The sequence below is a fragment of the Osmerus eperlanus genome, chromosome 14 (assembly GCF_963692335.1).
Source record: "Osmerus eperlanus chromosome 14, fOsmEpe2.1, whole genome shotgun sequence".
NCBI classification, from domain to species: domain Eukaryota; kingdom Metazoa; phylum Chordata; class Actinopteri; order Osmeriformes; family Osmeridae; genus Osmerus; species Osmerus eperlanus.
Window position 1 is genome coordinate 4,148,436 of NC_085031.1, and position 27,979 is coordinate 4,176,414.

General features: G+C 43.7%; 2 protein-coding genes, 1 long non-coding RNA gene, 2 other non-coding genes and 1 pseudogene across 7 annotated transcripts; 1 reads left to right on the forward strand and 5 right to left on the reverse strand.

Annotated features, from left to right (window-relative positions):
* Positions 1 to 1,553: 1,553 nt before the first annotated feature.
* dipk1b (divergent protein kinase domain 1B) lies at positions 1,554 to 6,978 on the forward strand. Of its 2 annotated transcripts, none has more exons than XM_062478001.1 (5): positions 1,554 to 2,274; positions 2,421 to 2,555; positions 4,203 to 4,310; positions 4,465 to 4,641; positions 5,597 to 6,978. In XM_062478001.1, the coding sequence occupies exons 1-5, from the start codon at positions 2,206 to 2,208 to the stop codon at positions 6,407 to 6,409; spliced, it is 1,302 nt and encodes a 433-aa protein (XP_062333985.1). In that variant the 5' UTR covers positions 1,554 to 2,205; the 3' UTR covers positions 6,410 to 6,978. The 2 variants fall into 2 exon arrangements, with proteins under 2 accessions (XP_062333985.1, XP_062333986.1); XM_062478002.1 differs by having other exon boundaries at positions 1,555 to 1,681.
* A 246-nt stretch (positions 6,979 to 7,224) lies between these two features.
* On the reverse strand, positions 7,225 to 8,440 carry LOC134033724 (uncharacterized). Its single transcript, XR_009932155.1, has 2 exons — positions 7,900 to 8,440; positions 7,225 to 7,439 (listed from the first exon to the last, which is right to left on the reverse strand). It is a non-coding gene; the product is annotated as an uncharacterized LOC134033724 (long non-coding RNA).
* On the reverse strand, positions 7,540 to 7,673 carry LOC134034431 (small nucleolar RNA SNORA17). The gene has a single exon (XR_009932236.1). It is a non-coding gene; the product is annotated as a small nucleolar RNA SNORA17 (small nucleolar RNA).
* Positions 8,061 to 8,193, reverse strand: LOC134034432 (small nucleolar RNA SNORA17). The gene has a single exon (XR_009932237.1). It is a non-coding gene; the product is annotated as a small nucleolar RNA SNORA17 (small nucleolar RNA).
* Positions 8,441 to 13,825: 5,385 nt separating the features above from the next.
* Positions 13,826 to 21,756, reverse strand: LOC134034401 (histone-lysine N-methyltransferase PRDM9-like; annotated as a pseudogene).
* mrps2 (mitochondrial ribosomal protein S2) lies at positions 20,425 to 27,868 on the reverse strand. Of its 2 annotated transcripts, XR_009932229.1 has the most exons (5): positions 27,744 to 27,868; positions 27,368 to 27,481; positions 27,105 to 27,225; positions 26,147 to 26,947; positions 20,425 to 20,435 (listed from the first exon to the last, which is right to left on the reverse strand). XR_009932229.1 is itself a non-coding variant. In XM_062478950.1 (4 exons), exons 1-4 carry the CDS (start codon positions 27,766 to 27,768, stop codon positions 26,398 to 26,400), a joined length of 810 nt encoding a protein of 269 aa, XP_062334934.1. In that variant the 5' UTR covers positions 27,769 to 27,868; the 3' UTR covers positions 26,075 to 26,397. The 2 variants fall into 2 exon arrangements, 1 of the variants encoding a protein (XP_062334934.1); XM_062478950.1 differs by lacking the exon at positions 20,425 to 20,435 and having other exon boundaries at positions 26,075 to 26,947.
* Between the last annotated feature and the right edge of the window lie 111 nt (positions 27,869 to 27,979).

Consider the following 27,979-nt stretch of genomic DNA (forward strand, 5'->3'; position numbering starts at 1 on the left):
TCAATAGCTTTAAAATATAGTTATTTTGTATGTTTCTTTATTTATATTTCATCTAGAAATACACAACTATTATTGCAATCAAAATATATAGGTCCAGTTGTTTAGTTCATGTTCAAAACCAATAGAAACCAATAAATCACATTGGCGGCATGTAGGCTGTAGATTATAGACATAGTTAATGGGATTAGATGTGATTATCCAGGAATTTGACACCAGAGCCAACCGATCTTCATTAACTGCATATGTGCTCAGTGACCAAGTCATTAATCCAATGATGCAAATCAATTAAATCATGCAGAAAAGTTGTAATTGGTGCTATAGGTCTATATAAAGTACAATGACTAAGAACACACACATACGCTTATATATAGCTATATTTATATAGTTTGATTTTGTTTTCGTTTTAATAATTAGCAAATAATAATTTGACAGAGGGGCAGGAGTGTAAAATCCCTTTTCTTACTACTTACTCAACCATCACATTACTACTCACCAGCACCATCTATGGGCTACAGCCTGCACGCACACACACACGCACACACACCACAAATCAGAACAAGAGGCACTTGTAGGAGAATTGCTGCACTCGTCAATCAGTTTGAGAAGGTGTGAAATTAAGTATGTACTGCAAGTATGAAAGTAATAAATAAACAGAGAGAAGTTATTATTAGATGCAGAGGAAAGAGTAGCCTAGAGATGCATTTACTGTAGGCTAATCTCTTTGCTAAATGAGACAGGCTATTGCTTTACTCCTACAGTTCATAAACAGTGGAGCAAGTGGCAACATGGCAATCACCCACCTTAGAAAGTCTGTCTTTTCACTGCTTGAGAGTTTAGGTTTGTTAAATCTCAAAGTCGTTCCAGATCCAAGTGAACAGTTGGAGACATACAGAACCATTGAAATGAAGATGGGCAAACCTGCTCGTATCTGACAGACAGCAAGGATCATCCTTAGCCTACCCCATTAACTCAGTTTGTAGTTATTAATGACTCTGTGCTGTCTGAAATTATAAGATTTCCACTAGATTCTTCGCCCTGATTAATAATAACAATAGCATGTATTGAAATGTAGTAGGCCTATAGAACCACCCAGGATTATTTAAATAACAAAATGTTGTAAAATGAATACAGATAGGCTATGGTTAGGGGCATGTAGGTCGACCCATTATGGATGCCCTTCGTTTGTTAACCTATGAGGAAACATTAGGCCTAGGCTATGTTAAATGGCCTAGCTACACACCAGTATTTTAGAAGTGGGGAAGACTCTTTTATTCTGTTTTACTGTCAATACACCTTAAGAGTAGGCCATGAATCAATACATAAATAAGAGCAATGTTGTTATTTATTGATTATTGATTATGCTTATTTGATAATTGCGAGAAATAGCGTCCATTGTCCATGTTGTGAAAATTACTGTTACATTTTTGCACTTATATTTTTCAGAACCTCACAATCAAACTGGGCCAAGTAATAGACGAAGAACACATTTGATCTGAATATTCAAAAATAGGGACGGGACAATAATTTCCAATTTATGTCGGTCTAAACGCATACGGAGACCTGCTTCCCCTTTAAAGAACCGTTCTGACGAATCACTGCAAAGAAGATAGTCTATTTACTGTATAGAAAATTCACTCAGGAGCCAGAGGGGAATCATTTATTCCACAAGGCTTAGGGTTGGGTAAATATTCTTTTTTAGACATTTTTTTGTTTGTTGGCAAATGGACTTTTGAAGTCGCTAACACCGCGCCGTCGCTTAGCCTACATAGGCTAGCCTACCTGCTCCATTTTTTTCTGGACAATCTGAACGATATCGGTGCAATACAATTTAACGGTATCTTTTTCCCCAAGGACGCTTTACGGTTTATTGCTGTGCTTACCGAATGGCGAACTGTGAAATTAGATTGTGAAACATTCGCTCAGTCTTTTCAGCCGGACTGATGTGCTGTTGGCCTTATTCATCTTGACGTCGCGTAAAATGCGCTTTAATTTTCATACAGCCTACATTTTCAAGATGTGAAGGCTACAACATACTGTATGTCATTATAGAGATTGCTACGAACGTATTTGGTTCATTGAATGAAAGAATGAGGTTACACCGTTTATTTGTGCTCAAGCGATGGATTGTCCGAGGGATGCTATTCAATGGGAATACGGTTCGCTAATTTGACAGTCTAGCCCGACTGCGTCCCAACGGATCCACTCATGATGCCCAGAGCTTTACGGAGACTCGTGCATTTAATGCTTTTCTGTCCTTTGTCGAAAGGACTTCAGGTATGCAAAATAGGCAAAAATGCTCCCAGAGACTGCAGTATAGATAATTGGGGCAAGGGATATACCTAATGTATTCAAGGCTGTGCACTGAACTCATGCTCACCCCCCCCCCCCCCCCCCCCCCTTTCGCTCTCGGTCCTTTGTAGAGTCGCCTCCCAGCCATCAAGGTAAAGTACCTTCTGCTAGCATGGCTGGGCATCTTGGTAGCCAGCTGGGTGGTCTACATGCAGTACTCCTCCTACTCTGAGCTCTGCAGAGGGCATGTCTGCCACATGGTCATAGTAAGTGTTCTCTTTCTCACATGTAACTGGCATGTATGGTAGCCTGGCTGCTACTGCTTGGCCTAGTAGTTCTCCAACAAACTTGGTGTTAGTCAATGATAAACACACACTGTACCAGACTGTCGTGATGTAGTGTTGTTTGCATACACTTCATTTGTCACATGCACATTCTCCAGTGCATGAATGTGCATGGTGCCACCGCTGCATGCACATTCATGCACTGGAGAATGTGCATGTGTCATTGCCCATGCTACAGAAGACAGCAAGTTACATGTGGCTGCAGTCAAGCGGTGAAGTTAATTCTCAGATTTCCCGTAATATCAGAGTGAGTCAGATGAACGATAGTGCAGCCATAGAGATAGACACGGGTGGGGGAAGAGCAGGTAGGGGAAGAGAGAGGAGAGAGAAGAAACAACTGGCAGCTCAACATATGTAACCAGCCACAAGAAAAAAAAGAGTACCAGAAAATGCAATAAGTAGACTAAAGGGATGGATGTAAACACAGGGCTGAGAGTCAATAAGAACATCAGATGGAAAGGTTATGGGCAAGGTGTGAACCTGTGTTCTGTGCTGGTGGCTATTGAGAGCATGATGACTGTATCTCATAATAGGACCCAGGGTAATTACAGACAGACTGTCGTGATGTAGTGTTGTTTGCATCCACTTCATTCGTCACATGCACATTCTCCAGTGCATGAATGTGCATGGTGCCACCGCTGCATGCTTCTCATTGCCCATGCTACAGAAGACCGCAAATTCAATGTGGCTGCAGTCAAGCGGTGCAGTAGATTCTCAGATTACAATATCACACATGGGAGGGTCCTCCGTTCTATTTTAATGTCTTTATCAGATCCTCATTCTTGCGAATTTGCAGTGCAGCTGGTGTTAAGACACAAAGTGTTGGATAAAGGGAAGTTCGATCAGACTGAAGTCTTAACCCAAAGTGGTTTCATGTTTAAGATGGCCTCGTATTCTGTAGTAACATCTCCTCCTAGTGTTATCCAAAGGGCATATTCTGTTTTTGGGAGGAGACAGGGGAAAATTGGTTCGTTGGTTTGTGGTTGCCCGCAGGCCAGCATGATCACTAAAGATACATTAAGGTCAAGTGTGGAAAAGAAAAGGACCAGGCACACTGACCAAATAGAGGAAGCTAAGTCTAGAAAAAGGATCAGCCAGGGGCCTTATTTAGTCAGAAACCAGCCCACGCCTGCACACACATACAGACCAAGAAAGACAATTTTTCTACATTGCATTATCAAAGTGTAGAGGAACGCAGTCTGTATTCGCTGTAGCTGCCTGTCATGCAGCTAGGATGTTTCATTGGATGCCCGTGCAACGCACACGTGTTCATTCATACACCAGCAGACCCACTGCTTCTCCTTAGCACAGTCTTGGTGGGTGGAGAGTCCAGTCACTTTTTCGTGAGGGCCATAGCTCAGTATAACCCAATTTTTTATATATTTACGGGAGGTTGAATCATTTCAAATCTGCACACATAACATATCTTCAGGCTGTGTATCATCACAGAGAAAAGGTCGGGTTACGTTTAGCAACATTTAGGATTGGTTCGCCTTCAGGTTTATGGACAGAGTAGCCTGAGGATCCTGTGTCAGTTCCTGTTGACTCATTTCCTGTTTCCCATGGCAGTGTGACCACTACAGGAGAGGCATCATCTCAGGGTCATCCTGCAAGGCACTGTGTGACCACCGGACCCTGACACTGCAGCGCTGCATGTCCAGCTCCTCCACTCACCAGGTAACACACATGCATAGAAATAACGCAAAGCTATTTTATTTGTAGCAAACCCCCTTTTTCTTTTTGTGTGTTATAGACCAAATTGCCGATGCATATTTGCTACATCTAGTCATAATACGAAATTGTTAACATGGCGTGCGTGTTTTGGTTGCAGGTGTACAGCGGGCTGTGGAAGGAGAAGCCTGTGGTGATCAAGTGTGGGATCGAGGAGCCCCTGAAGAGCGATGGAGGACCCGAGTCTGTGCTCCGTCAGGAGATGAGCCTGTTCGACAAGCCCTCCCGTGGGACCTCCATGGACGAGTTCAGAGAGATGCTGCATGGCTTCCTCAAGGTCCTCCTTTGTCGTCCGTCCCCTCCCCCGTCCCCTCCCCCATCTAGGGAGAGACCACAAGGATACTGCAGATCCTTACGAATTTCAAGACGCATTCCTTTTGAATCGCGAGGCCCAATCAGTTCATTCAAATCGAGACAGAGGGAGACAGAGGGGCGTCAGTGCTCGGTAGGCGCCGTGGAGAGGGGGGAAGTGAGAGAGAGAACAGGAAACTAGGGACAGAAGCTCCTTACCAAATATAGACCAGAAGGACAAGGAATTTACCCTGAGGCCACTGTCAGCTCGGTGGCTGTGAGTGCCATCCGGAGAGAAAGTCAGATTGGGCGGGCTCTTTGCCATGCGTCTAATAGAGGTTTCACAGTGGCTCCATTGCATATTCCACAATGTCCTGCATTAGAATAGAATAGACAGGGCAGGACAGGGTGAGATGACTGTCATTTAGATTTGTCAATGGAGTCATGAAGTGTCACTTTATGTTTGACAATATGGGATGTTTGGTATCTATGGCAACACTAAACATATAGGCCCAGTTTCCCAGACATGGATTATGCCTAGTCCTAAAGAGAAAAATGCAGTGAAGATCATAATGGACATCCTGCAGCCAATCAGAATTTAGTATGTACCCAGACCATGGTATAACAGGAAATAATGGACTGCAGATGCAACCATCAGACACACCCTGTCCCCCATTATCTCCTAATAATGGACACCTCGATGGGCATTATCCCTTACATAGTGCACATGCTGCATGTAGCCCTCCATCTTGAGGCCTAATGTGTAGAATTTGTTTTGGTAGAAATACTAAACATTGGTCAGGGATAAGCACATGATACAGAAATGTGCTTTGTGCTTATATGATTCACCTGACGGTAGGTTCTACATTGTCCTTTTTGATAGCATTTTCTCTCCCTTTCTTGTGCTGCTTTAATCTCTTCTCTCTTTTCCCCTCATCCAGTCTAACTTGGGGGAGCAGCCCTCATTGGGCACCCTCGTGGGCCGTGTCATCACCCTGGCGGATGTCAACCAGGACGGGAAGGTATCCCTTGCGGAGGCCAAGTCCGTCTGGGCGCTTCTCCAGATCAACGAGTTCCTCCTCATGGTGGCGCTGCAGGAGAAGGAGCACACCCCCAAGCTGCTGGGCTTCTGCGGGGACCTGTACGTGACGGAGCGCGTGGGCCAGAGCTCCCTCTACGAGCTGGAGGTACCCAGCTACTTGCAGGCACTGGTCCCAGAAGCCCTCAGCTCCAGCGTGAACCGCTGGCTGGCCCCAGCCTGGCCACGGAGAGCCCGCATCACCATAGGCCTGCTGGAGTTTGTGGAGGAAGTCTTCCACGGCTCCTACGGCAGCTTCCTGATGTGCGACGCCAGCCCACGCCACGTGGGCTACAACGCCAAGTACGACTGCAAGATGGCCGACCTGCGCAGCGTGGCGTCCGAGGCTGCTGTGCGGGGCTTCCTGAGGGGGAGGCGGTGCGAGACCAATGCTGACTGCACGTACGGGAAAGACTGCACGGCTACCTGCGACCGTTTAGTCAAGCAGTGCAACACGGAGGTGGTGCAGCCTAACCTGGCCAAGGTGTGCGTGCTGCTCCAGGACTTCCTGCTGTTCGGGGCGCCGTCGGACCTGCGCGGCGACCTGGAGAAGCAGCTGCGCACCTGTGTGACGCTCAGCGGGCTGGCCAGCCAGATGGAGGTGCACCACTCGCTGGTCCTCAACAACCTCAAGACCCTGCTGTGGAAGAAGATCTCTAATACGCAGTACTCCTGAGGTCCACCACGAGGCTGCGGCCGCAGTTTGGGGTTGAGAACTGAGTAGGGACAAGTTTTAGTCTAGTAATGTTAGATAACCTCAAGGTTAGGATTAGAGAAAATGGCACCTTTTTAAAGGCAATCGTATTAGAGCCTACACCCTCCAGCTGTTACCTAGCCAGACACACCAGATTAGTGGTTTGTCCAAGGAAAGATCATTGAATACAGTGCCGTTTCAACAGCTACATATACAGTATTCAACCCACTTAACGAAAAGCTGGGCTCTCATCCTCCCCTTGTCAAAAGGAACAAGTGATGCAACTTTGTAAAAAAAACACTTGGCAACCAACACTGAAATTGAGACTGAAAGCAAATTGGTTCCAACAGCCTACTCAGTTCACTGATGAATCATAATATCCTAACATTGTTCTCAGGGCCTGCCTGTTTTAACTGTTTACTTGTAGATGATTCTCTGGAAATGGTTCAGAGAAATGTTAGTTAAAGCGACAAGTTGGTCTATAGACAAATTCCATTCAGTCTCAAATGGAAAGTCAGGAAGTAGTCAAGTCTCAATAAAAAGGACTTAAAACAAAATATGTACATTTACATTTCCTGACTCAGCAGGTCGACAGACCCCTCTCCTTATTAGTGTACCACATCCCTCACGTTACTCTGGAATGTCATGCCAGGGAAGTTATACAACTACAAAATACTGCTCGGTGCTCATAGCCTTTGTCATCCGAGACTTGTTCAGCAAACATTTGATGGCAAGAGAAATGTAATACATTTCCAATTGATGTGAAAATCTGACCAATAAGAAGAGAAACATGCAGAGAAGGGTAACCCAGTCTTTTATTTTTCACAGGTTTACATGCACACAAGGTCTCATGAGAGGCCAGGCACAAGGAGGGTCCATCATGAGCACTACAGGAAATGACATTTCTGAAAGAATACTTAGTACAGATCAGTGAGTCTAAAACTCAGACAAAGTTTATGTTAACTGAGCTGTGTGAATACCTACCAAGTTGAGCTGCTGCTGAATATCCCACCTGTCAACACCAGTACAAAGAGATGACTATAATCAGTTACAGGCAAACCAGTTCCAACAACCTATGCTGAAAGAATTTCAAAAAGGCATCCACTTGACCTGTTGTCGGAGCCATCAATCACTCCAAGAACCCACTGTTCTAAGTCCTCAGCGTAGACATGGCCCTGTTAATCTACGCCCCTTATGACACAGGCTCGACACTCGACAGTCGGACTGCAACGCCTCAAGGGGCAGATAGACATGAGTAAACGGGTGCATGCAACAGTGATACAATCATATGCAAGTTACAGCCATCTTTATATATAGGCCACTCTGGCTCGATTGAACAGGGCAGTTGACAGTTTCTGTTTGCCCTTTCTGCACAACAGTGGCATCGGAGCTAGAGTTAGGTCTCATGAGTCAAGAGACTAACTAGCACTTGAAGCCAATTAAGATGCTTGTAGTTTCAACATGAGGCTTACTTTAAGGAACATCAAGTTCGATAACTGGAAGTAGGATCATGGTGGCTTCCGCTGTTCTTGGCACTCAGGGAAATCCGAGATACACCTGGGAAGTAATGAATGGAAGTAGTGGATGAACACGCAATATTGCCATACAGCGTAATAAGAACCGCGAATGAAACAATGTAGCGACACAAGTCTCAGAATGCCCGAATGAATGCAAGGGCACTGGGAGACAAATGACACATCCATCTCCGCCATCTAATGACACAGACACGATACAAACAACCGCGCTGCAACGCCTCTAGTGGCAGTCATTATCAAACACGTGACCTGTTTTACTAAACTAAATTATTCAACAATGCACTGAAAATAACGCTAAGGAAATGCAGCAACACTGTCTCCAGCGAACAAATCGCCTGTAGGCCTAAAGCTGAATTAGCATCCATGTTACCCACGTGGCCACAACTGCTACCATGATTGTGTCGTAATGTGGCTAAACACACTAGTGTTGGCACATAACACTAATAAGAAAGATCGTTAACGTATACGGTTGTAACAACTTGCCTGTAACAACTTGCCCGTAACAACTTGCCCAAAACATTGCTACATTGTACACCGACAGACAAATCTCAAAATAGAAGCATTTGCTACAAAGCATGCACAAGACTAACAGATGTTAAACAAACGTAAACTTTGATTACAAACGTTCACTTCAATTACAACAAAAACATTAATCACAACTTACTCTTTTACTGGGACAAATTCAAGCACTATACAACACTCACCATTACAACAGGAATGAAGGACAGAAGAGGGGGTGTATCGAGAATTTATAGTAAGACCTACGGCAAACATTGAGGGACAATTTTAACGACGCGCTCAGCAAGTTGTCGAACTAGCTCCCAGCACCAGTTGTCCAAGGCACAGTTCAATATTGTTAGACCCTTAAATCTGCTGTGCCAACAATTTACTTTATTAGTCAGTGCATTCATTTAGATTGACAATCCCGGAAAAAATATACGCCGTATCCCAATCAACGCTTGTAAAATCAAAGCTGTTTAACCGAAAACACAAACCGATACCCGCAGAATTCCATGTCAGCGCGCTGTTCTGAGCTTGCCAAATAGCCACTGCAGCACGCACACAGAAGTCCAGGTGTCGAGTTTCTATAGCCTAGTAGTGCATTGTGCGCAGAAAGCTTGAAAGAAAACACAGGGTTATGAATAGGGGCCTGTGCCCCAGTAGGGCTGTATGTCTAACGCCCCAGAGGCATGGTTATACTGTAATACTCTGCAGTTTGACCGACACAATTTACTCATAGTTTATGCAGTGCATTTCTAATGGTGAGTGCTGCATATTTGTCATCATCAACAGAAAGTCCATCTGGTAAATCAATCGGCACATAGATGCAACCAGAGCTGTACTCCAATTTAAGAATCTCTTCATACCCTTCATGTGTTGTCATTAAATGTAATGACAACACACTACTTGCAAACAAGTAGTTTGTTCTGCATCTTCATTTAATCTTGCCATACTGTACAGTTTGATTTTTTATTGAATCATCAATAACTGACAACACACAAGGTGATTATGACCATGTAATGATAGAAATAGAAAACAGTGTAATAAAATGTTATGCATATTTCCTGGACAATGATTAACCCTCAAGGACAGTTAAAGTAGGCTAAAGAATGGTCATCTTTGAAGGAATGGTTCATGAACTCTTGGGTCACTGCTGGTCAGCGTGTTGGTGTTGATCTGACATCTGGTCCATGTCCACTGGGAACCGGGTCTTCAGCATTTCCATGCAGCTCTGGTACAGCTTCAGCCCCTCCTCCACCGCTGCCTGGTTCTCTATCTGGGCCTTGGCCAGCACCACGTTCTCCAGACAGGGAACTCCACCCTGAGCGATGGTCTCCAAGAACATTTTTACCAAGTGGCCAAGCACTGCAAGCATTGACCAATATTTCAGACTGACTGATTCCCATAGGCAAATCATTAAGAATTAATCATGAAACGTGTATTGCATTCATTCTTTTCGTGTATTTCATTATTTCTCTTAGAGTAGCTCAACTGATTGAATTTTCTATTGACTATGTATGGTATGTCATGCTGTAGTAGCTAACTTATCTGGCTTACTTCTACCAGAAACTACAAAGCCCCCTCTGACAGTTTTCACACGGCTGATCTGGAAAATGTACTTGCAGAAAATATCTGTGGTCTCCCTGAAGCCTTGGTCAGAGATCCTTCTCATCTATGGACTCCAGTCGAACCATGTTCTCAGGGGAAGTAGGGGGCAGGAACACAAAGCACTTGCATGTGGGGAAGTAATTGCGGGTGCACTCCCGTGGGAGGTTGTAGTTAGTGGTTGTCTTGCCCTTACCTGTGAGAAGTTGGGTGACCACCATTTTAACATGATTAAAATAAACGATTCACAGCACCTAGAAAAGGTACTTAACAAGCAAACAAACAGCTTTTTCCACTATAAACATGTGTTGATGGGTCTTCCTCCTTGGTGTATTTTGTGAAAGCCCTGTCTATCAAACTCCAGCTGAAGGAAACCAAACACAAATTTATTACGTTGAGTGACGACACTTAAGAATATTACAGGATTCAAGCATAACAGCATTTCTTGGAAGTGGCGGAGAGACAGCTTTAATAATTATTACTGTGTTTAATTGTGGAGGGAAGTGGGATTGGATTGTTCTCATAACGTAATGAACAGTTTTTAATTAAAGCATGAATATTGTTCTGGTGCTTCTATGATCATCATTTCTCCCATCCTGATGTAACACAGTCACATAAACACAACGTGAATATGGAAATGAGGCTTGAGGTACGATAACAACATTATGCTCACAGTATAGATCAGACATCAACATCTAAGACAGTAGCATTCAATATGTTTTTTATTGTCTACATCACATAACATGTTATTTCAGTTTATGTTTAAAATAAAAATATATATCAAGTCATACAGAACAATACAGAACAATTATATAATAAACAATGAAACAATCGCACATAGCCTGTATTTTATGTTGACATTTATATACAATATACATTTTCAGTATAAATAAAATATCTTACTTTAAATAATGAATACAAATACATACATGTTCATATATGTTTCATTCCCACACTGGTCACAGTGGTAAAGCTTCTCTCCTGAGTGAACACGCTGGTGTGTCTCTAAGACTCCTGACTGACTGAAGATCTTCCCACACTGGTCACAGTGGTACGGCTTCTCTCCTGAGTGAACACGCTGGTGTCTCTCTAAATGTTCTGATTGACTGAAGCTCTTCCCACACTGGTCACAGTGGTACGGCTTCTCTCCTGAGTGAACACGCTGGTGTGTCTTTAAGTTTCCTGAATCTCTGAAGCTCTTCAAGGAAGGATTATCAAAAATAAAGTCAGAGACAGAATATCTTTCAAAAGTCAAGATGACTTGGTGCAACGCACCAAGTCAGCAACGCAGATGCAGCATACATACACGGAAGGTTCAAAAGGCCCTCACATTTCCTTGGACATCTCATTATATAGACAAATATGAGGATCAGACCCCCGCCCTGTCTGATACAATGACATAACCTTCTAGAACATTCTAGAAGGTTCTTTAACCAGCTCCTATCCACCCCAAAACTGCGTGCGCATCCCCTGGCTCTTAAAGTGTTGATCAACTTTTCTCTCCTCCAAAGCCCCCAGAAATCCCCCACTGTCAATGTCCTCATTTTCTCTCAACTCCAGTTCACCCCAACTCTCAGTCTCTCCACGTCATGCTTAACCCGTTCCTACATCCTCCATCTCTCCTGAATCTGGCTTTGGTCAGCAGGACCTGTTACTTTGGATGCGTGACTTCTACTCCTAATGCGTGACTTCAACCCCTTGGGAGTAGATACAGCTATTGTTCCACCACACCAGATGTATCCCTTCAGACCCCCTCCTCTTTTCAGACAGGAGTCCATCCTGTTGATTGTCTAGCAAACCCCCTATTATGCAAGTTTTTACTTATAACAGGCCACATTTATCAAAACACACACTTTTTCCCCATCCTAAGATTGCCAAACCAACTCCTCACTAGACATCTTCCCTGTTCTGGTTTGATCCTGTTACTGAGTGTAATTCTTAACTGCGTAGGCCTCAGTCCGCCATCTTAGGCCCCAAAATCTCTGACCCCATGTACACTTCTCCGGTTGCCACCTTCCCAATAATCAATTTCCCACCACACTACCCATGCAACGGTTCTGCCTTGGGTATAGAGCGCTTGTTTTCAGTTGGTGTGCAAGCCCAATAGTATTATAATAGAGCCTTTAATAAGATTTTTATAGGAAAACGTTATTTCAGTAAAAATATCAAAGAAAACTGCTTTTTCCACTATAAACATGTGTAGGTCGGTCTTCCTCCTTGGTGTATTTTGTGACAGCCCTGTGTATTGTTGTTGGAAATTGATTATGGGGTGGCAAGGCAAACTAGAAAAGGTTACCCCAGGCTAGGTTCTGGGGCCTAAAATGGCTGACTCCTAACTGCGTAGGTGAAAATCACTGAGCAGTTGATAAACTCTGCTTGAAACTGGTTTTCTCCAAACAGAAGAGAATGTCTGAGGGGGGACTTGATTTGGCAAAACTAAGTATGAGAAAGGAAATGGTATCCTTAGAAACATAGGCCGTTATTGCATAATAGCTTATGGTGGGGTCGTTAGGCTCAAGAGGGCCTGTCAGGAAAGGATGAGCGAAGTTGCTGAGAACTCAATCTCAAGGGACCACTTCCATTGCCAATAGTGATCGGCTGTGCTGAACCAGGGCCGAATTAGGAATGATAGAGAAGAGAAGCAGAGTCGGTTATGATGGTATCCAAGGACACAGGCCTGGGACATTGGAGGGGGAGTACTTGAAAGATGGGGGATTCAGCTGTGGAGAAGTTCATCAACATCTTTACTGGCCAAAACAGTGCATACAAGGTAAAGGAGGGGGAAGGAAGTCAGATTACTAGGAAGTCTAGAAACTTTCCGAGATAGGGCCGTCATATCATGCAGGGCGGGGGATTATTCTCATTTAGCCTATAAAACATGAGTTTTGGGGCATTGGTCTTTCTTTTTTTCGTATGTCTTGTGAATGCGCATTTGCCTTGCCAAAATAAAACCATCAAGCTGCCTTGGGCTGTTGAAAGATATTTTGTCTTTGACTCCTTTTTTCTACTACCTTCTACGGACGTCTTGATTTTCTACAAAAGTATCAAACTCCAGCTGGAGCAAACCAAACACGAATGTATTACGTTGAGTGACGACACTAGAATATTACAGTATTCAAGCAGAACAGCATTTCTGGGAAGTGGCGGAGAGACAGCTTTAATAATTATTACTGCGTTTAATTGTGGAGGGAAGTGGGATAGTTCTCATAACGTAATGAACAGTTTTTGAGTAAAGCATGAATATTTTTCTGGTGCTTCTATGATCATCATTTCTCCCATCCTGATGTAACACAGTCACATAAACACAACGTGAATATGGAAATGAGGCTTGAGGTACGATAACAACATTATGCTCACAGTATAGATCAGACAGAAACATCTTAGACGGTAGAATTCTTTTTTCTTTTTTATTATTGTCTACATCACATAACATAGCATGTTATTTAAGTTTATTTTTATAAGTAAAATACATATCAAGTCATACAGAATTAATTATTATACAATTATATAATAAACAATGAAATAATCGCACATAGCATGTATTTAATGTTTACATTTATAAAGGCTACAATATACATTTTTTGTATAAATCAAACATCTTATGTACAATTATACTTTAAATAATGAATACAAATACATATATTTCCTATGTTCATATATGTTTAATTATTAAGTGAGATCTAGAGTTCAGGATCTCTAGTGTTGCCAGAACAAAAGTGTGTCTTTAAATGTGCTGAACGACTGAAGCTCTTCCCACACTGGTCACAGTGGTACGGCTTCTCTCCTTAGTGAACACGCTGGTGTCTCTCTAAGTTTCCTGAATGACTGAAGCTCTTCCCACACTGGTCACAGTGGTACGGCTTCTCTCTTGAGTGAACACGCTGGTGTCTCTTTAAGTTTCCTGAATGACTGAAGCTCTTCCCACACTGGTCACAGTGGTACGGCTTCTCTCCTGAGTGAACACGCTGGTGTGTCTCTAAGACTCCTGACTGACTGAAGCTCTTCCCACACTGGTCACAGTGGTACGGCTTCTCTCCTGAGTGAACATGCTGGTGTGTCTCTAAGACTCCTGAATGACTGAAGCTCTTCCCACACTGGACACAGTGGTACGGCTTCTCTCCTGAGTGAACACGCTGGTGTCTATCTAAATGTCCTGACTGACTGAAGCTCTTCCCACACTGGTCACAGTGGTGATGTCTGGCCTTTTCCGTGTCCATGCTTCCCTGGGTGGGGACCGGGGGGAGGGAGGAAGTGGTGTTGGGGCGTGGTGGAGAGGAGGACAGAGTCTCTGGTCTGATCTCTACTCCTCAGCAGAGAGACGTACAGGTCATGGTGGCACCTCTTGATGTGCTTGTGGAGGAAGATCTGGGCGGTGAAGGAGAGAGGACACTGGGAGCAGGAGAACACCTGAGTCTGAGACGACTCTATCCTTGGTCCTGGAAAAGAGAGAGAGCAAAAAAAATACAGTTAATACAATTAAATACAATTTAATACAATTAAATACAAACATCATAATTTTAAAATGACAAGCTTTGGTAAGGGAAGGGATTAACAGCTTGCAATCCTGGTCTGTGGGTGTAATGGTTGTTAGAGGTAGTAATGGAAGAGAGACGAATGTACTGTTGATAATTAAATGGTCTTGTATATCAGTCTTCTATTATACGAATGGAGTTAAGGTCAATAATATTGTAGGTTAAGAACATCTCCAGTCAGTGACTTGTGCGGCTCAATGTTACAAGTCCCTCCAATCTTCCAATAGAGGGAAATGGAGAAGAGAAGGGAGGAGAGAGAAGCGGAGGGGGAAGAGGAGAGAGGAGGAGACGTAAGATGAGAAAAGACAGAGGAGACATAAGAAGAGAGGAGATATGTCAGGAGAGGAGAGAGGAGAAAAGGAGAGGAGGACACTAAGAGGAGGTACCTCTGGTGGACCTCTTGTTGTCCCAGAGGTAGTCAAAGGAGGTGCCCAGGTCTCTGGCGTACTCCTCTCCGTACCAGACCAGCAGCTCCTCCCCCGGCGCCAGTGGCCGGCAGCAGCGGTACAGGATGGCTCCTCGGTGCTGAAACGCCACCAGGTTCTGTTCCTCCTCATTATAGGCAAAGTTCACATACCTGGGGGGAGAAGGAGGAGGAGGGGATGGGAGGAGGAGGAGGGGATGGGAGGAGAAGGAGGGGATGGGAGGAGGAGGAGGTGTGGAGAGAGGGAGATGAGGAGGTAGAGGGGGATCAGAACATGAAAGGTTGAAACAAAGTTAAGAGTCAAGAGAAGTTGAAGGAGTTAGGAGAGTGGGAACAGTCAAACTGATTCACTGTGTTTTGTCGTCACCTCATCCAGTTGGAGTGAGTCTCTCTCTTGGCGTCGATGTACTCGTCACAGTGTCTGCTCTTGTAAATCTGGAAATGCACACATACTGTTTGTGCTCACTTAAAACCCATAGATACATGGTTTTAAAACATACACTTATACATTTGGGGAACTATCTGTCAGGGCAACGTTCTGCTTCACACAAGGGATGCATGAAAAGCTTTTTCAGTAAAAAGAATTCTTTCAGATCTAGATTGCTTAACTTCATGTTACAATTCTCTATTTGAATCGTATTCCTTAATAATTCCTCAAAACACACATCACTCCTCCCCCTCCCCTCCTCACCACCCAGGAGTATCCACTCTCGATGGCCTCTTCCTCCTCCTTCACTTCTCCCACGTAGGGGCCATAGTGGGTTCCCTTGGCGACCACCCCCCCACAGTTGAACACCCCCAGCCCGGCCCCGGGGATGTTTGACCTCCTGACCTCCAGGCCGGGCGGCAGGGTGAGTCTGGCCCGGCCCGTCAGCCCCAGGGCTGCAGGGGTGTCGGCGACAAACAGGGGGCGCCGTGGAGATCACACTCCTCGATGAAGAACACATTGCACTCCTCACAGTCTGGAGGAGAGAGGCAGTACGTTTACAAATACAATAGAGGTAGAGGGAGGGAGAAGGGGAGAGAAAGTAGGGGAAAGAGAGAGGGAGAGAGATAAAGAGGGAGGGAGAAAGAGAGGGTGTCTAACTTACAGAGGTAGTATCTATCATACAGAGGTAGTATCTATCATACAGAGGTAGTATCTATCATACAGAGGGAGTATCTATCTTACAGAGGTAGTATCTATCTTACAGAGGTAGTATCTATCATACAGAGGTAGTATCTATCTTACAGAGGTAGTATCTATCATACAGAGGTAGTGTCTATCATACAGAGATAGTGTCTATCTTACAGAGGTAGTATCTATCTTACAGAGGTAGTATCTATCATACAGAGGTAGTATCTATCATACAGAGGTAGTATCTATCATACAGAGGTAGCATCTATCATACAGAGGTAGTATCTATCATACAGAGGTAGTATCTATCTTACAGAGGTAGTATCTATCATACAGAGGTAGTATCTATCTTACAGAGGTAGTATCTATCATACAGAGGTAGTATCTATCATACAGAGGTAGTATCTATCATACAGAGGTAGTATCTATCTTACAGAGGTAGTATCTATCATACAGAGGTAGTATCTATCTTACAGAGGTAGTATCTATCATACAGAGGTAGTGTCTATCATACAGAGGTAGTGTCTATCTTACAGAGGTAGTATCTATCTTACAGAGGTAGTATCTATCATACAGAGGTAGTATCTATCATACAGAGGTAGTATCTATCATACAGAGGTAGCATCTATCATACAGAGGTAGTATCTATCATACAGAGGTAGTATCTATCTTACAGAGGTAGTATCTATCATACAGAGGTAGTATCTATCTTACAGAGGTAGTATCTATCTTACAGAGGTAGTATATATCATACAGAGGTAGTATCTATCATACAGAGGTAGTATTTATCTTACAGAGGTAGTATCTATCATACAGAGGTAGTATCTATCTTACAGAGGTAGTATCTATCATACAGAGGTAGTATCTATCTTACAGAGGTAGTATCTATCATACAGAGGTAGTATCTATCTTACAGAGGTAGTATCTATCTTACAGAGGTAGTATCTATCATACAGAGGTAGTATCTATCATACAGAGGTAGTATCTATCTTACAGAGGTAGTATCTATCATACAGAGGTAGTATCTATCTTACAGAGGTAGTATCTATCATACAGAGGTAGTGTCTATCATACAGAGGTAGTGTCTATCTTACAGAGGTAGTATCTATCTTACAGAGGTAGTATCTATCATACAGAGGTAGTATCTATCATACAGAGGTAGTATCTATCATACAGAGGTAGCATCTATCATACAGAGGTAGTATCTATCATACAGAGGTAGTATCTATCTTACAGAGGTAGTATCTATCATACAGAGGTAGTATCTATCTTACAGAGGTAGTATCTATCTTACAGAGGTAGTATCTATCATACAGAGGTAGTATCTATCATACAGAGGTAGTATTTATCTTACAGAGGTAGTATCTATCATACAGAGGTAGTATCTATCTTACAGAGGTAGTATCTATCATACAGAGGTAGTATCTATCATACAGAGGTAGTATCTATCTTACAGAGTTAGTATCTATCTTACAGAGGTAGTATCTATCTTACAGAGGTAGTACTTATTTTACAGAGGTAGTATCTATCTTACAGAGGTAGTATCTATCATACAGAGGTAGTATTTATCTTACAGAGGTAGTATCTATCATACAGAGGTAGTATCTATCTTACAGAGGTAGTATCTATCATACAGAGGTAGTATCTATCTTACAGAGGTAGTATCTATCATACAGAGGTAGTGTCTATCATACAGAGGTAGTGTCTATCTTACAGAGGTAGTATCTATCTTACAGAGGTAGTATCTATCATACAGAGGTAGTATTTATCTTACAGAGGTAGTATCTATCATACAGAGGTAGTATCTATCTTACAGAGGTAGTATCTATCATACAGAGGTAGTATCTATCATACAGAGGTAGTATCTATCTTACAGAGGTAGTATCTATCTTACAGAGGTAGTATCTATCTTACAGAGGTAGTATTTATCTTACAGAGGTAGTATCTATCATACAGAGGTAGTATCTATCTTACAGAGGTAGTATCTATCATACAGAGGTAGTATCTATCTTACAGAGGTAGTATCTATCATACAGAGGTAGTATCTATCTTACAGAGGCAGTATCTATCATACAGAGGTAGTATCTATCATACAGAGGTAGTATCTATCATACAGAGGTAGTATCTATCTTACAGAGGTAGTATCTATCATACAGAGGTAGTATCTATCTTACAGAGGTAGTATCTATCATACAGAGGTAGTATTTATCTTACAGAGGTAGTATCTATCATACAGAGGTTGTATCTATCTTACAGAGGTAGTATCTATCATACAGAGGTAGTATCTATCATACAGAGGTAGTATCTATCATACAGAGGTAGTATCTATCTTACAGAGGTAGTATCTATCTTACAGAGGTAGTATCTATCATACAGAGGTAGTATCTATCATACAGAGGTAGTATCTATCTTACAGAGGTAGTATCTATCATACAGAGGTAGTATCTATCATACAGAGGTAGTATCTATCTTACAGAGGTAGTGGTCATCTTTGGACTCCTCAGTATAGTTGACCCTGGGTCTTTCTCTCAGGTTCCTGACTCTGGAGAACTGGATCTTCTCTGCTGCCCTGCTCCTCCTCACACACTCTGCCTTAGACAGGCCTGGTACACACACACACATTATCCTCAGCCCCACTCCTTCTAAAGGCCGATTAACACGCAACACAGAAATCCCAAAGAGATACACAGACAGCCAGCGTCTATCACCTGAAGTTGACAGATCACATTTCAGATCACATTTCTCCTGGGGGGCCGACTCCGCCCCCCCATTCTCCTCACTCAGCATCTCTTCCAGGGGGGGTCGGGCCCCCTTGCTGGGTCCCGCTACCTCACCACTGGGGGGCTGGGGGGGAGTGATGGAGAGAGAGAAAGACAGAGAGTGAGAGATGGCTATAGACAGAACATACAGTAATATATTATATTCAAGGCTCCTCATCTGCATTGTACTTTCAGATGTTATTATCGCACTACTGTGTATGTATATATCACCTGTGATGCAGGTGTGTGTGTATATCTTACCTGTGGTGCAGGTGTGTGTGTGGGAGCAGCTCTCTGGGGTGCAGCTGGTCTCCTAGGAGGGGGTCTGGAGGACCGTGGGGCTTGGAACACACAACAGAACATTGAAGCCTTCCTCTATGACATCACAGTCAAACAGTTACTCTCTGATTCCTTCAGAAGCATTCTGAGGTGGTGCTAATGGGGATGTATTTGTACTTCCGTAGTGTAGGATTAGTATTACTACAATACTACTACAGTACTATAACAGCTACAACAGTTAACTATTCTGTATGTGGACACACTCTATTGGTGTAACACAAGACTTACAGCAGTACTGCAGTGGTCTAGGATTAGTATTACAGTACTAACAGTACTACAACAGTACTATAACAGCAGTATCCTTACCTGGAGGGGGTCTCCCCATGCGAGGGGTCCACTCCTCCTCTTCAGAGTCGCTGGGTCCAGGGAGGGGGACCAGGACCTTGGCCCTGCCGAGACGCATGAACGCTGGAGCTGTGGAGTTCAGACATGCACAACCACATGGTGGATACAAACAATATAAGCTATGCATTGTAGGTGAATTTTCATGTACTCATCTTGTCTGAAATATTCGACGTTGGTCATCAGTTGCTGGAGTTTATCTACAAGTAAAGAATGTATAATACATTATAGTACAATTCTTGAACTGTCATCACCAGCTGCATCACGGGCACTGCACTATCTATAATTCCAGTTATTAATATTTGTGGCATCTTAATCACCGAATGCATCACGGGCACTGTGCACTAGTGAATATAGCAACAGGAACAATGTTCGTACGAATTTATAAAGGACGCATGTCTTAAAGTTATGTATTGTGCTTATTAAAGTTATGCATTGTGCTTATTAAAGTTATGTCTTATGAACTTTGAAGTGTGCTCAGGCTTAAACATTGTGTCTCACACAGGGTGTGGGAAGCAGGCTGTACTTTGTGTCTTAATCTCTCCATTTCAGAAGAAACCTTGAAACCGGGCTGAGACGGCACCCGAGCAGGTGGGATGCGTACGGTGTTCATTTTAGGACATCCTCAGATCTCACTCAAGTGTCAGACTCAAACGAAAAGGCGTCAAGTCTCATACCAAAAGTCGTCAGACTCAGGCGAAACGGCTTCAGTCTCAGAAAAACCTCTGTCATTCTCAGTCAAAACGCTCTCAAACCAAACGCCATCATTCTCAGACAACGCTCTCAAACTAAACGCCATCATTCTCAGACAAAACGCTCTCAAACTAAACGGCGTCATTCTCAGACAAAACGCTCTCAAACCAAACGCCATCATTCTCTTCAATGAACACCGTAGATGCGTCGGCAAGAACAACTCCCTGATACACGAGAGAACAAGCTCAACTCTCTTCATTTTTCTGTTTCATCTTTTGCACTGTATAATATATGCTGGGGCAGGGACAGATAACCAGTTGGACTTCGTGAACCAACCCAAACTCTGTTGCGGGTAGGGAAACGTAGACAACCCCAAAGCTCTGATTTTTCCCTCGCCTCTTGCCTAAAACCCAACCCTCCTGCTCCCTCTTCTAACCCCACCTGCACCCTATACTAACCTCAACCCTAGACCTCTTGTCTGTCTCCCCTTCTCTTGCCTAAACCTAACCCTCCTGCAAAGTCTGTACTTGTTGATTTCCAACTGCTGCATTAAAGCTGATATTATCGGACCTCTGCGACTCCAGACCACTCTTTCTAGAACACAGACTTGTGTCATTGAATACCATCATTACATACTGGAATAGACACAACGATTATGAGTCCTTCACAAGAAAAAGTCTGCGTCATTTAGCTACCTCTAGCTAGCTCGCTCCCTCTTCTTCCTTTCTAAGTCTACGTTACTCATACATTATACAGTACCGTCTAACGAGCCAACATCTGTATCACGACCGGCACGCACTAGCCACAGTTAATTCATGTATTGTGAATAGCCATACAGTAGCTAAATAATTAGCTAGCAACTCTGCAGCTACAGTAGTGACACTGGCAGTTAACTTTGTTACAGCAGCTAGCACATTAGTACCGTCGACTGGTTAACTTTATCTAACCTGACAATGCGACATTCACTTCTCAACAGACGAATTTATATAAGTTTAATTACATATTACTAACGTTAAGTACTTGACGTGCGACTAAACTTGATGAAAGCAGCTAAATGTAAGTAGCTACCTTCTGATAACGTCTTCCAATCCTGAGATGAAATCAGTCAAATCAAATCAATATGTATTTGTATAGCACTTTTTACAAGCAATGTCACAGAGGGCTTCACCTCAACCAACCTAAACCCTCAAGGAAGACCAGGGAAAAAAACTCCCAGAAAAACTCACGAGGAGAAAAAATTGAAGAAACCTTGGGAGGAGCAATTAAGTGAGGGATCCCCTCCTCCATAGACGGTTAGTGAAAGAGAGGTGCAGAACACAGGCTAATGTGAAGGAATGATAACTATACTGCTAATCAATGCTGCTATACCAATCACTACCTCAAGTACATCAAATGTGTAATGTTTAATACTAAAACATATATCCAATTGTGATCAATTGATTTATTAAAGAACAGATGGGATCAGGCTTCAAGATGTTTCTGAGTAAGTGAGGTCATGCTGAAATGTTTCCTTCTAAGTAACACTGTGGTGTGCGTGCAAAAATGCAGAGGTCAAGTGAGCAACATGGGAGTTGAGTTTGTGGGTTCAGGGACTGATGCAAGCACAATGGGCTACTCAGCTCTTGGGAGCAGAGTGTCAAAATGAGAGATAAGGTAAAGCTGGGACTGTAATTCTTCTCTACTCCAGGACCGGCCGGTCTGCCTACCTTGCTCTCATTTACTCTGTTCTGAGGTCACATTCCCTTGGAGACCCTGCCCCACCTGCATCCCCTTGGAGACCCTGCCCCACCTGCATCCCCTTGGAGACCCTGCCCCACCTCCCCCTATACATCATCGACCCTGGCCTGGTCGGCCTCACCCCTTCTCCTGGAGACACAACCCCCCCCTTCCTTCCCTGGAGACGCAGCTCCCATCTCCCTGCACGCCATCAGGACCTTGGGGTGATCTACTCCCTTCCCTGGAGAACCCCCCCCCCTTGGATTACCTCAGACCTGTGGGTCTTGTCTGCCCCCCTCCCTGAGCAGACCTGTGGGTCTTCTCCGCCCCCTCCCTCTATGAACATCACCAGATCCTTGGACTGCCCCCCATGTGCCACCATGAACGCCCCGGACATTTAATTGGACAACCACATTCCCGCCCCATATTCTTCTGACCAACCACCTATCAGAGTTCTCCCTGTCAAGGGGGGTACAGGACCTGTCTCCCGAGGACAGGGAGACAGAACTTGGACTGGGCAGAACTCTCTCTGATCTCTGTCACGACCACTTTCTCAACGAAGGCCTTCGTTTGATCTATTCTGGGACTCTGTTTCTGTGAAGCTGCATTGGCATCATCGACTGATTCACTGTATTAGACTAAGAACATTCTGGTGTGTTGTTTTCATTGTGTATTCTTGTGATTGCATCATTTCTTATTATTAAACTACAAATAACTTGGTCCGGTGTTTAACCTTGTATCATTCTCCACTACCCAGTTTGACACACCTTAACACTAAACATAGTCATACAGCAGGGAAATGTCAATGGGTGTTAAAAAACTCAAAAATCCAGTGTTCAATTTAGTCAGAAGTAAACTACCCCTGGACCGCGAGACCACCTTTACTGGTGCAAAACCCCAACGGCGGGAGCGAATGCGTGAGACTTGAGAGCCCTGCATACAGGACTGACAGGGGAGATCACCGTGAGGGCTGCCTGTCACAGGTCCATGATGAGGAGTGAAAAGCCGTACAGCATGAGTAGGGAAAGGTTATACTGTTAGGTGAGTTGTCACTTTATGAACAATTTATTCATGATATAAAACGTGGTGTTTATCTAGGACAGAGTAGTTACTAGATGTAAAGGAGCACAAGCAGTTTGATACAGTCATCCCCCTGACCATCTCAGGCAGCATCAACCAATGACTTGCAGTGACGTGCCTGTGTGGGTCAATTACCAACACAGACTTTTAGTCAGAGCATGGGCCGAGGTAGTGTAAATGTACATGTGTTAATTTTCTAGCAGCAAAATAATAATTGGATTATCTACGACATGTACCAGTGATTTGTGTTGCACATTTTGTGCACATTTTGACCATGATGACAGTGTCCCACAGGAGATGTTTAACAAGGTCCCTATATCTATAAAATAAGATATTGGTTCTACCTAGTGGACAAATAGCAACACTGTAGCTACACTGCAAGCTGTAGAAAAAGAAATATTCTTATTGGGTATGCAAGTGTTTAACCCTTGTGCTGCCTTCGGGTCACATGACCCAAAGGTTCATAACGAACCATCGTTGTGTTTACCCAATTTCACCCAATACAAAAACAAATAAAAATAATTTTCTTTTAACCTTTGCAATGTGGGGGGTCTGAGACAGCCCACGGTTAAAAGAAAATGCTTCACTTTGTTTTTGTATGCGGTAAAGTTGTCGCAATACGACGGTGGGTCACAATGACTTATGGGTCAGAATGACCCGAAGATAACACAAGGGTTAAACCAACAGGTCCAAACCCAGTTTAAAAAGTATTTATTGAACAACTCAACATTGTACATAAAAATGCAATGGAAAGCCAAATGTATGATGGCTCCTGTAATAGTTTGACATGGAGAGTTGTGAGATATTTGGCAAATATTTTCCAAGAAGGAAATAGAGTACACAGGCACCAGAGAATGGCTCCTCAGAGTAATGTGTAAAACTGTGAGTTATTCTTAAATCATTTGAAGGTTTTAAACTGATTTACAAAAACAGAACTTTCACATATTGACATAAGTGGTGTGACCTGTTGTAAGAGCACCAGGTTACCGTAGCACCTCAGACTAGGTGGATAGCACCGCTTCAGTCCTGCTTTGTTATACTTCTGACTCCCGTTCTCACTTGACTAGAACATGAGCAACTTAGACCAGCACCATGTTTTTGTGGGACGGGGAGGAGACCAAGCAGAGGTGTGATCTTCTCCTTCCATACCTTCTCCTATTGAGCTAGAAGGGATACGATCCCATGGGGACTAGCTAGAAGGGATACAATCCTAAGGGGACTAACTAGTTCAAGTTCAAGTCTTTTATTGTCAGAAGCACAGAACAACACAGGGTCAGACTGGGCACTGAAATTCTTAGGACAAGACAACGCAAAGCAACCTGGCATAACATAACATATAAGTACACAGAACATAGATTACATCTATGAGAAGCAAAAATATAGTAAACCTCCTAATATACAATAATATACAGTATTCAATACAGTATACTAAACCTCTAAATACTGTACACATAATACACATAATAACCTATACTAACCTTATAAACCTATACTAACCTAAGACAAGTGAAGTACAATAGTGCAATATTGCTGATAGTGCAACCAGTAGCTGAAAGTGACAGTGTGTAAAGTGACAGAGAAGTGTATCAATGTCCATATCAATGTTCATTCAGAAGCCTGAGGGCCCTTGGAAAGAAACTGTTGTCCAGTCTGTGTGTGCGAGACCGAATGCTTCGGTATCACCTGCCAGAAGGCAACAGGGTAAAAAGACTGAATGATGGGTGGTAACAGTCTCTTAGAATCCTGCCAGCTTTCTTGAGGCACTGTGTGTGGTAAGTGTCCTGTAGGGCAGGGAGCTTCCTGCCAATGGTGAACTCAGCAGACCGGACCACACTACGTAGGGCCTTGCGGTCCCTGTCCCTGCACAAATGAATAAACAGCACCCCTGAACGGACATTATCCGACAATGTCTGGAATATAATATAAAACTGTCTTTATATTTTCTATTGCACTTGAAGATTATTTCTTTACATGAAGTTAAAGCATACAAGAATAAGCATACATATATATGTACATTTAATTGCTCCCAATTACTTGAATTATTCTCTCGGACAGAATGTTGTTCCTTTGTATTTTAAAGTACACACTGTATAATAATTTACTATAAGTTTCTCGGTAGAGGGAGGGGAGTTGGCAGTATTGACTTGGCCTGACCCTGTAGGGGGCACAGGTGGAAGTCCGAGCTTGGCGGGGGAAAACGAGGCTTTTGGCCAAAGCACCCGCCCCTCTGAACTTTGGGGACAAGTCCCTGTCTGGTGTCGGGGTGGCGGCCCCAGGCAGACGACCTTCGACCCACCCCATCACTGGATCCCTATCAGGCGATCCAATCCCAATACTACCCCTTACCCCTAGCCCTTAGTTTACCCCTAGCCCATGGCCCTCGAAACTGAGGGGTAAGCGCTACATATCCCTAAGAAATGGGACGCCACTTGGTTACGGGTACGTCATCTAGCCCTAGGTTTCAAGTAAGCTCCCGATCTTACTTGGTTTTAAGGGGTGTATACTCCTTCGTCTTAGCCCTAGCTCAAAAAGAGTATTGGGACACCACTAGCTCTCACGTGAACACGCAAAAGTAAGGGCTAGGGGTAATATTGGGATTCAGCCTTGATCTTAGCCAAAAGGCCGAGAAGCGATATACAATTAATCGACAAGCCGCGGGCATACGGAGGTAAGTTTTCTGTCTAGTTGAGTGCGGCCTCGAGTTATACATAGTTAAATGCCATCTACCAGCCAATCAGAAACACTAGCAGCCGCTAGTGCTTTTTCATTTGGATAAAACTTGAGCCCTTCAAGTACACTCGACCAGAGACGTAGACAATGCAGTGCCATGCCAGAGCCATGTCTTTGTTTTACTGTTGAGTGTAACTATAGTACCCGTAATTCCTTCTCATATCATTGCTCATCTTTGTACTTTATTGTTAGTTGTGACATTTTAAATGCCATGTTTCTTGACCAAGGCATGGTAAATAGTTTAGAAAATAATTTGACAAGGCCACACAAACAATAAATGTTACCAAAGTTTACTTGACATTTGTGAATGCACTGAAAAAGAAAATAAAGATACTCTGCATCGAACAAGATGCAAAAGGGTCAAGCAATCTGTACAATTACACCAAGGTTGTTGCTGAAGGTCGTAACAGTTCTGTATCTATATTGTCTCTTGGATTTCCTTCCTTCCCATTCATGTCCCTAGAGACAACAGGTGGAGTGACCACCTTTCACAAAAGCAGCTAGATTAACTGAGGCCAATATAGGTGCATCTTTCAACCAAAAAGAGAGGAATTCATTTTTTTTTTTAAATTGTTATGACAAAGTCCTGTTTCTCTCTCACGATTCTGGTGTCGGAGGTGGTGCAGACAGGCCCTGCAGCAGCTCCAGCTGCTTCCTCCTGTCCTTGGCTCTGTTGATGGTAGTCTTGAACAGGCGGCAGTAGAGTTCCACGGCGGCCGGCGTGTCGTCATTCCCTGGCACCGGATAGGTCACCAGACAGGGGTTGCAGTTGGAGTCCACCACCCCCACCGTGGGGATGTTCATCTTGGCCGCGTCGCGGATGGCCACGTGCTGCTGAAAGACGTTGTTGAGGGTGGAAAGGAAGATGACCAGATCCGGCAGGCGGACCCCAGGCCCATACTGGATAGGGGCATTGGTGAGGAGCCCTCCCTGCCAGTAGCGTGTGTGGGCATACTCTCTGCAGTCCCTTGCCGTACTCTCCACCAGGTGGCCAAACTGCCGGCGCCGGCTGACAAAGAGAATGATGCCGCCACGGTAGGCTATATGGGCGGTGAAGTTCAGAGCCGCCTGAAGGTGCTCCACGGTCTTATCCAGGTCGATAATGTCCTGTTCCAGACGTGAGCCGAACAGGTAGGGCTCCATGAGTCTAAGGAGAGAGATGAAGGACAGACACAGAAAAGATCATTCAGAAAGTTGAGAGATGATGAGTCAACACCGCTGAAATACACTCTATAATGCATGCTGACCCTCCCATCAAATAACGCATTGATTCAAACGTGCTGAGAAAGACATGGCTACCTTACCTGTGTCTGCAGCCTTTCTTGTGGCCAAGATGCACTCTGGCATCAAATAGTTCTTTTAAGGAGAACAGTTCGGACAGGCGGAAGTAGTCAGAGGATTCCAAGGTCTGGTTCAGGTGCTTTTCTGTGTAGCCACAAATACACGTTACTATACAAATTGTATGACAGTCGTACCAAAGAGAAAACTTGCAACCAAGGACACGTCTTGAATATAGTTTTCATTGTAGCTTATCTTATTGCTGATAATTATTGACAGGATGACCAACCCATGTTGTTTGTTGGCACCAGAGGTGATTTGACAGCCGCAGCCGTCGCATAAAACGGTCCATTGAAGGAACGTACTGCTGCCAAAACCCGTGGGTTGCGGAGTCCGCACATCCCTGAAATTCATACAAACACATGAAATTCGTCTTAGAAATTGTTATGAAAAATGGCTACCTAACTAGTGATCCATAACAATATTAAGGTACTGCAAGCTAGCTAAGCTAGCTAGCGATGCCATTAGTACAGTAGCAAGCTAACTACTATAGTATTTGTACAACTGGCCATTACTTACATACGTGCATAGTGGGTTGTGTAATAATAACAAACACATACGTAGATTCAACTTAAAGTTAGAGTCAAATTTGAGTAATCAAATACCTTTAGCAAGAGTCCCGGCTGCCATGCTTGCTGAGTCCCTGACTGTCCCCTCCCACTGAAGGTCAATGAGCTGAACAGGGAGTTGAAGTCCCTGGGACTGTACTTGCGCATTGCTTTATTATGTGAACGTTAAAGTCTGAACTACAACTCCCAAGCTAAAATTTAGAAATGGAGGACGGGAGCGATTTTTTTTAGAACGTTCGTACAAGGTCCGTCGTCCCTTGTTTCCTTTCCCC

What these genes read in the sequence shown, in the direction of transcription:
- mrps2 (XM_062478950.1), bottom strand. Translation starts at nt 27,768, where the DNA reads ATGGCAGCCGGGACTCTTGCTAAAG. An exon ending in AGCCGGGACTCTTGCTAAAG is followed by an intron (nt 27,482 to 27,743) that starts GTATTTGATTAC and finishes TATGAATTTCAG; the next exon opens with GGATGTGCGGACTCCGCAAC. An exon ending in GGTGCCAACAAACAACATGG is followed by an intron (nt 27,226 to 27,367) that starts GTTGGTCATCCT and finishes GTGGCTACACAG; the next exon opens with AAAAGCACCTGAACCAGACC.
- dipk1b (XM_062478001.1), top strand. Translation starts at nt 2,206, where the DNA reads ATGATGCCCAGAGCTTTACGGAGACTCGTGCATTTAATGCTTTTCTGT. An exon ending in ATGTCTGCCACATGGTCATA is followed by an intron (nt 2,556 to 4,202) that starts GTAAGTGTTCTC and finishes TTCCCATGGCAG; the next exon opens with TGTGACCACTACAGGAGAGG. An exon ending in TGCTGCATGGCTTCCTCAAG is followed by an intron (nt 4,642 to 5,596) that starts GTCCTCCTTTGT and finishes CCCCTCATCCAG; the next exon opens with TCTAACTTGGGGGAGCAGCC.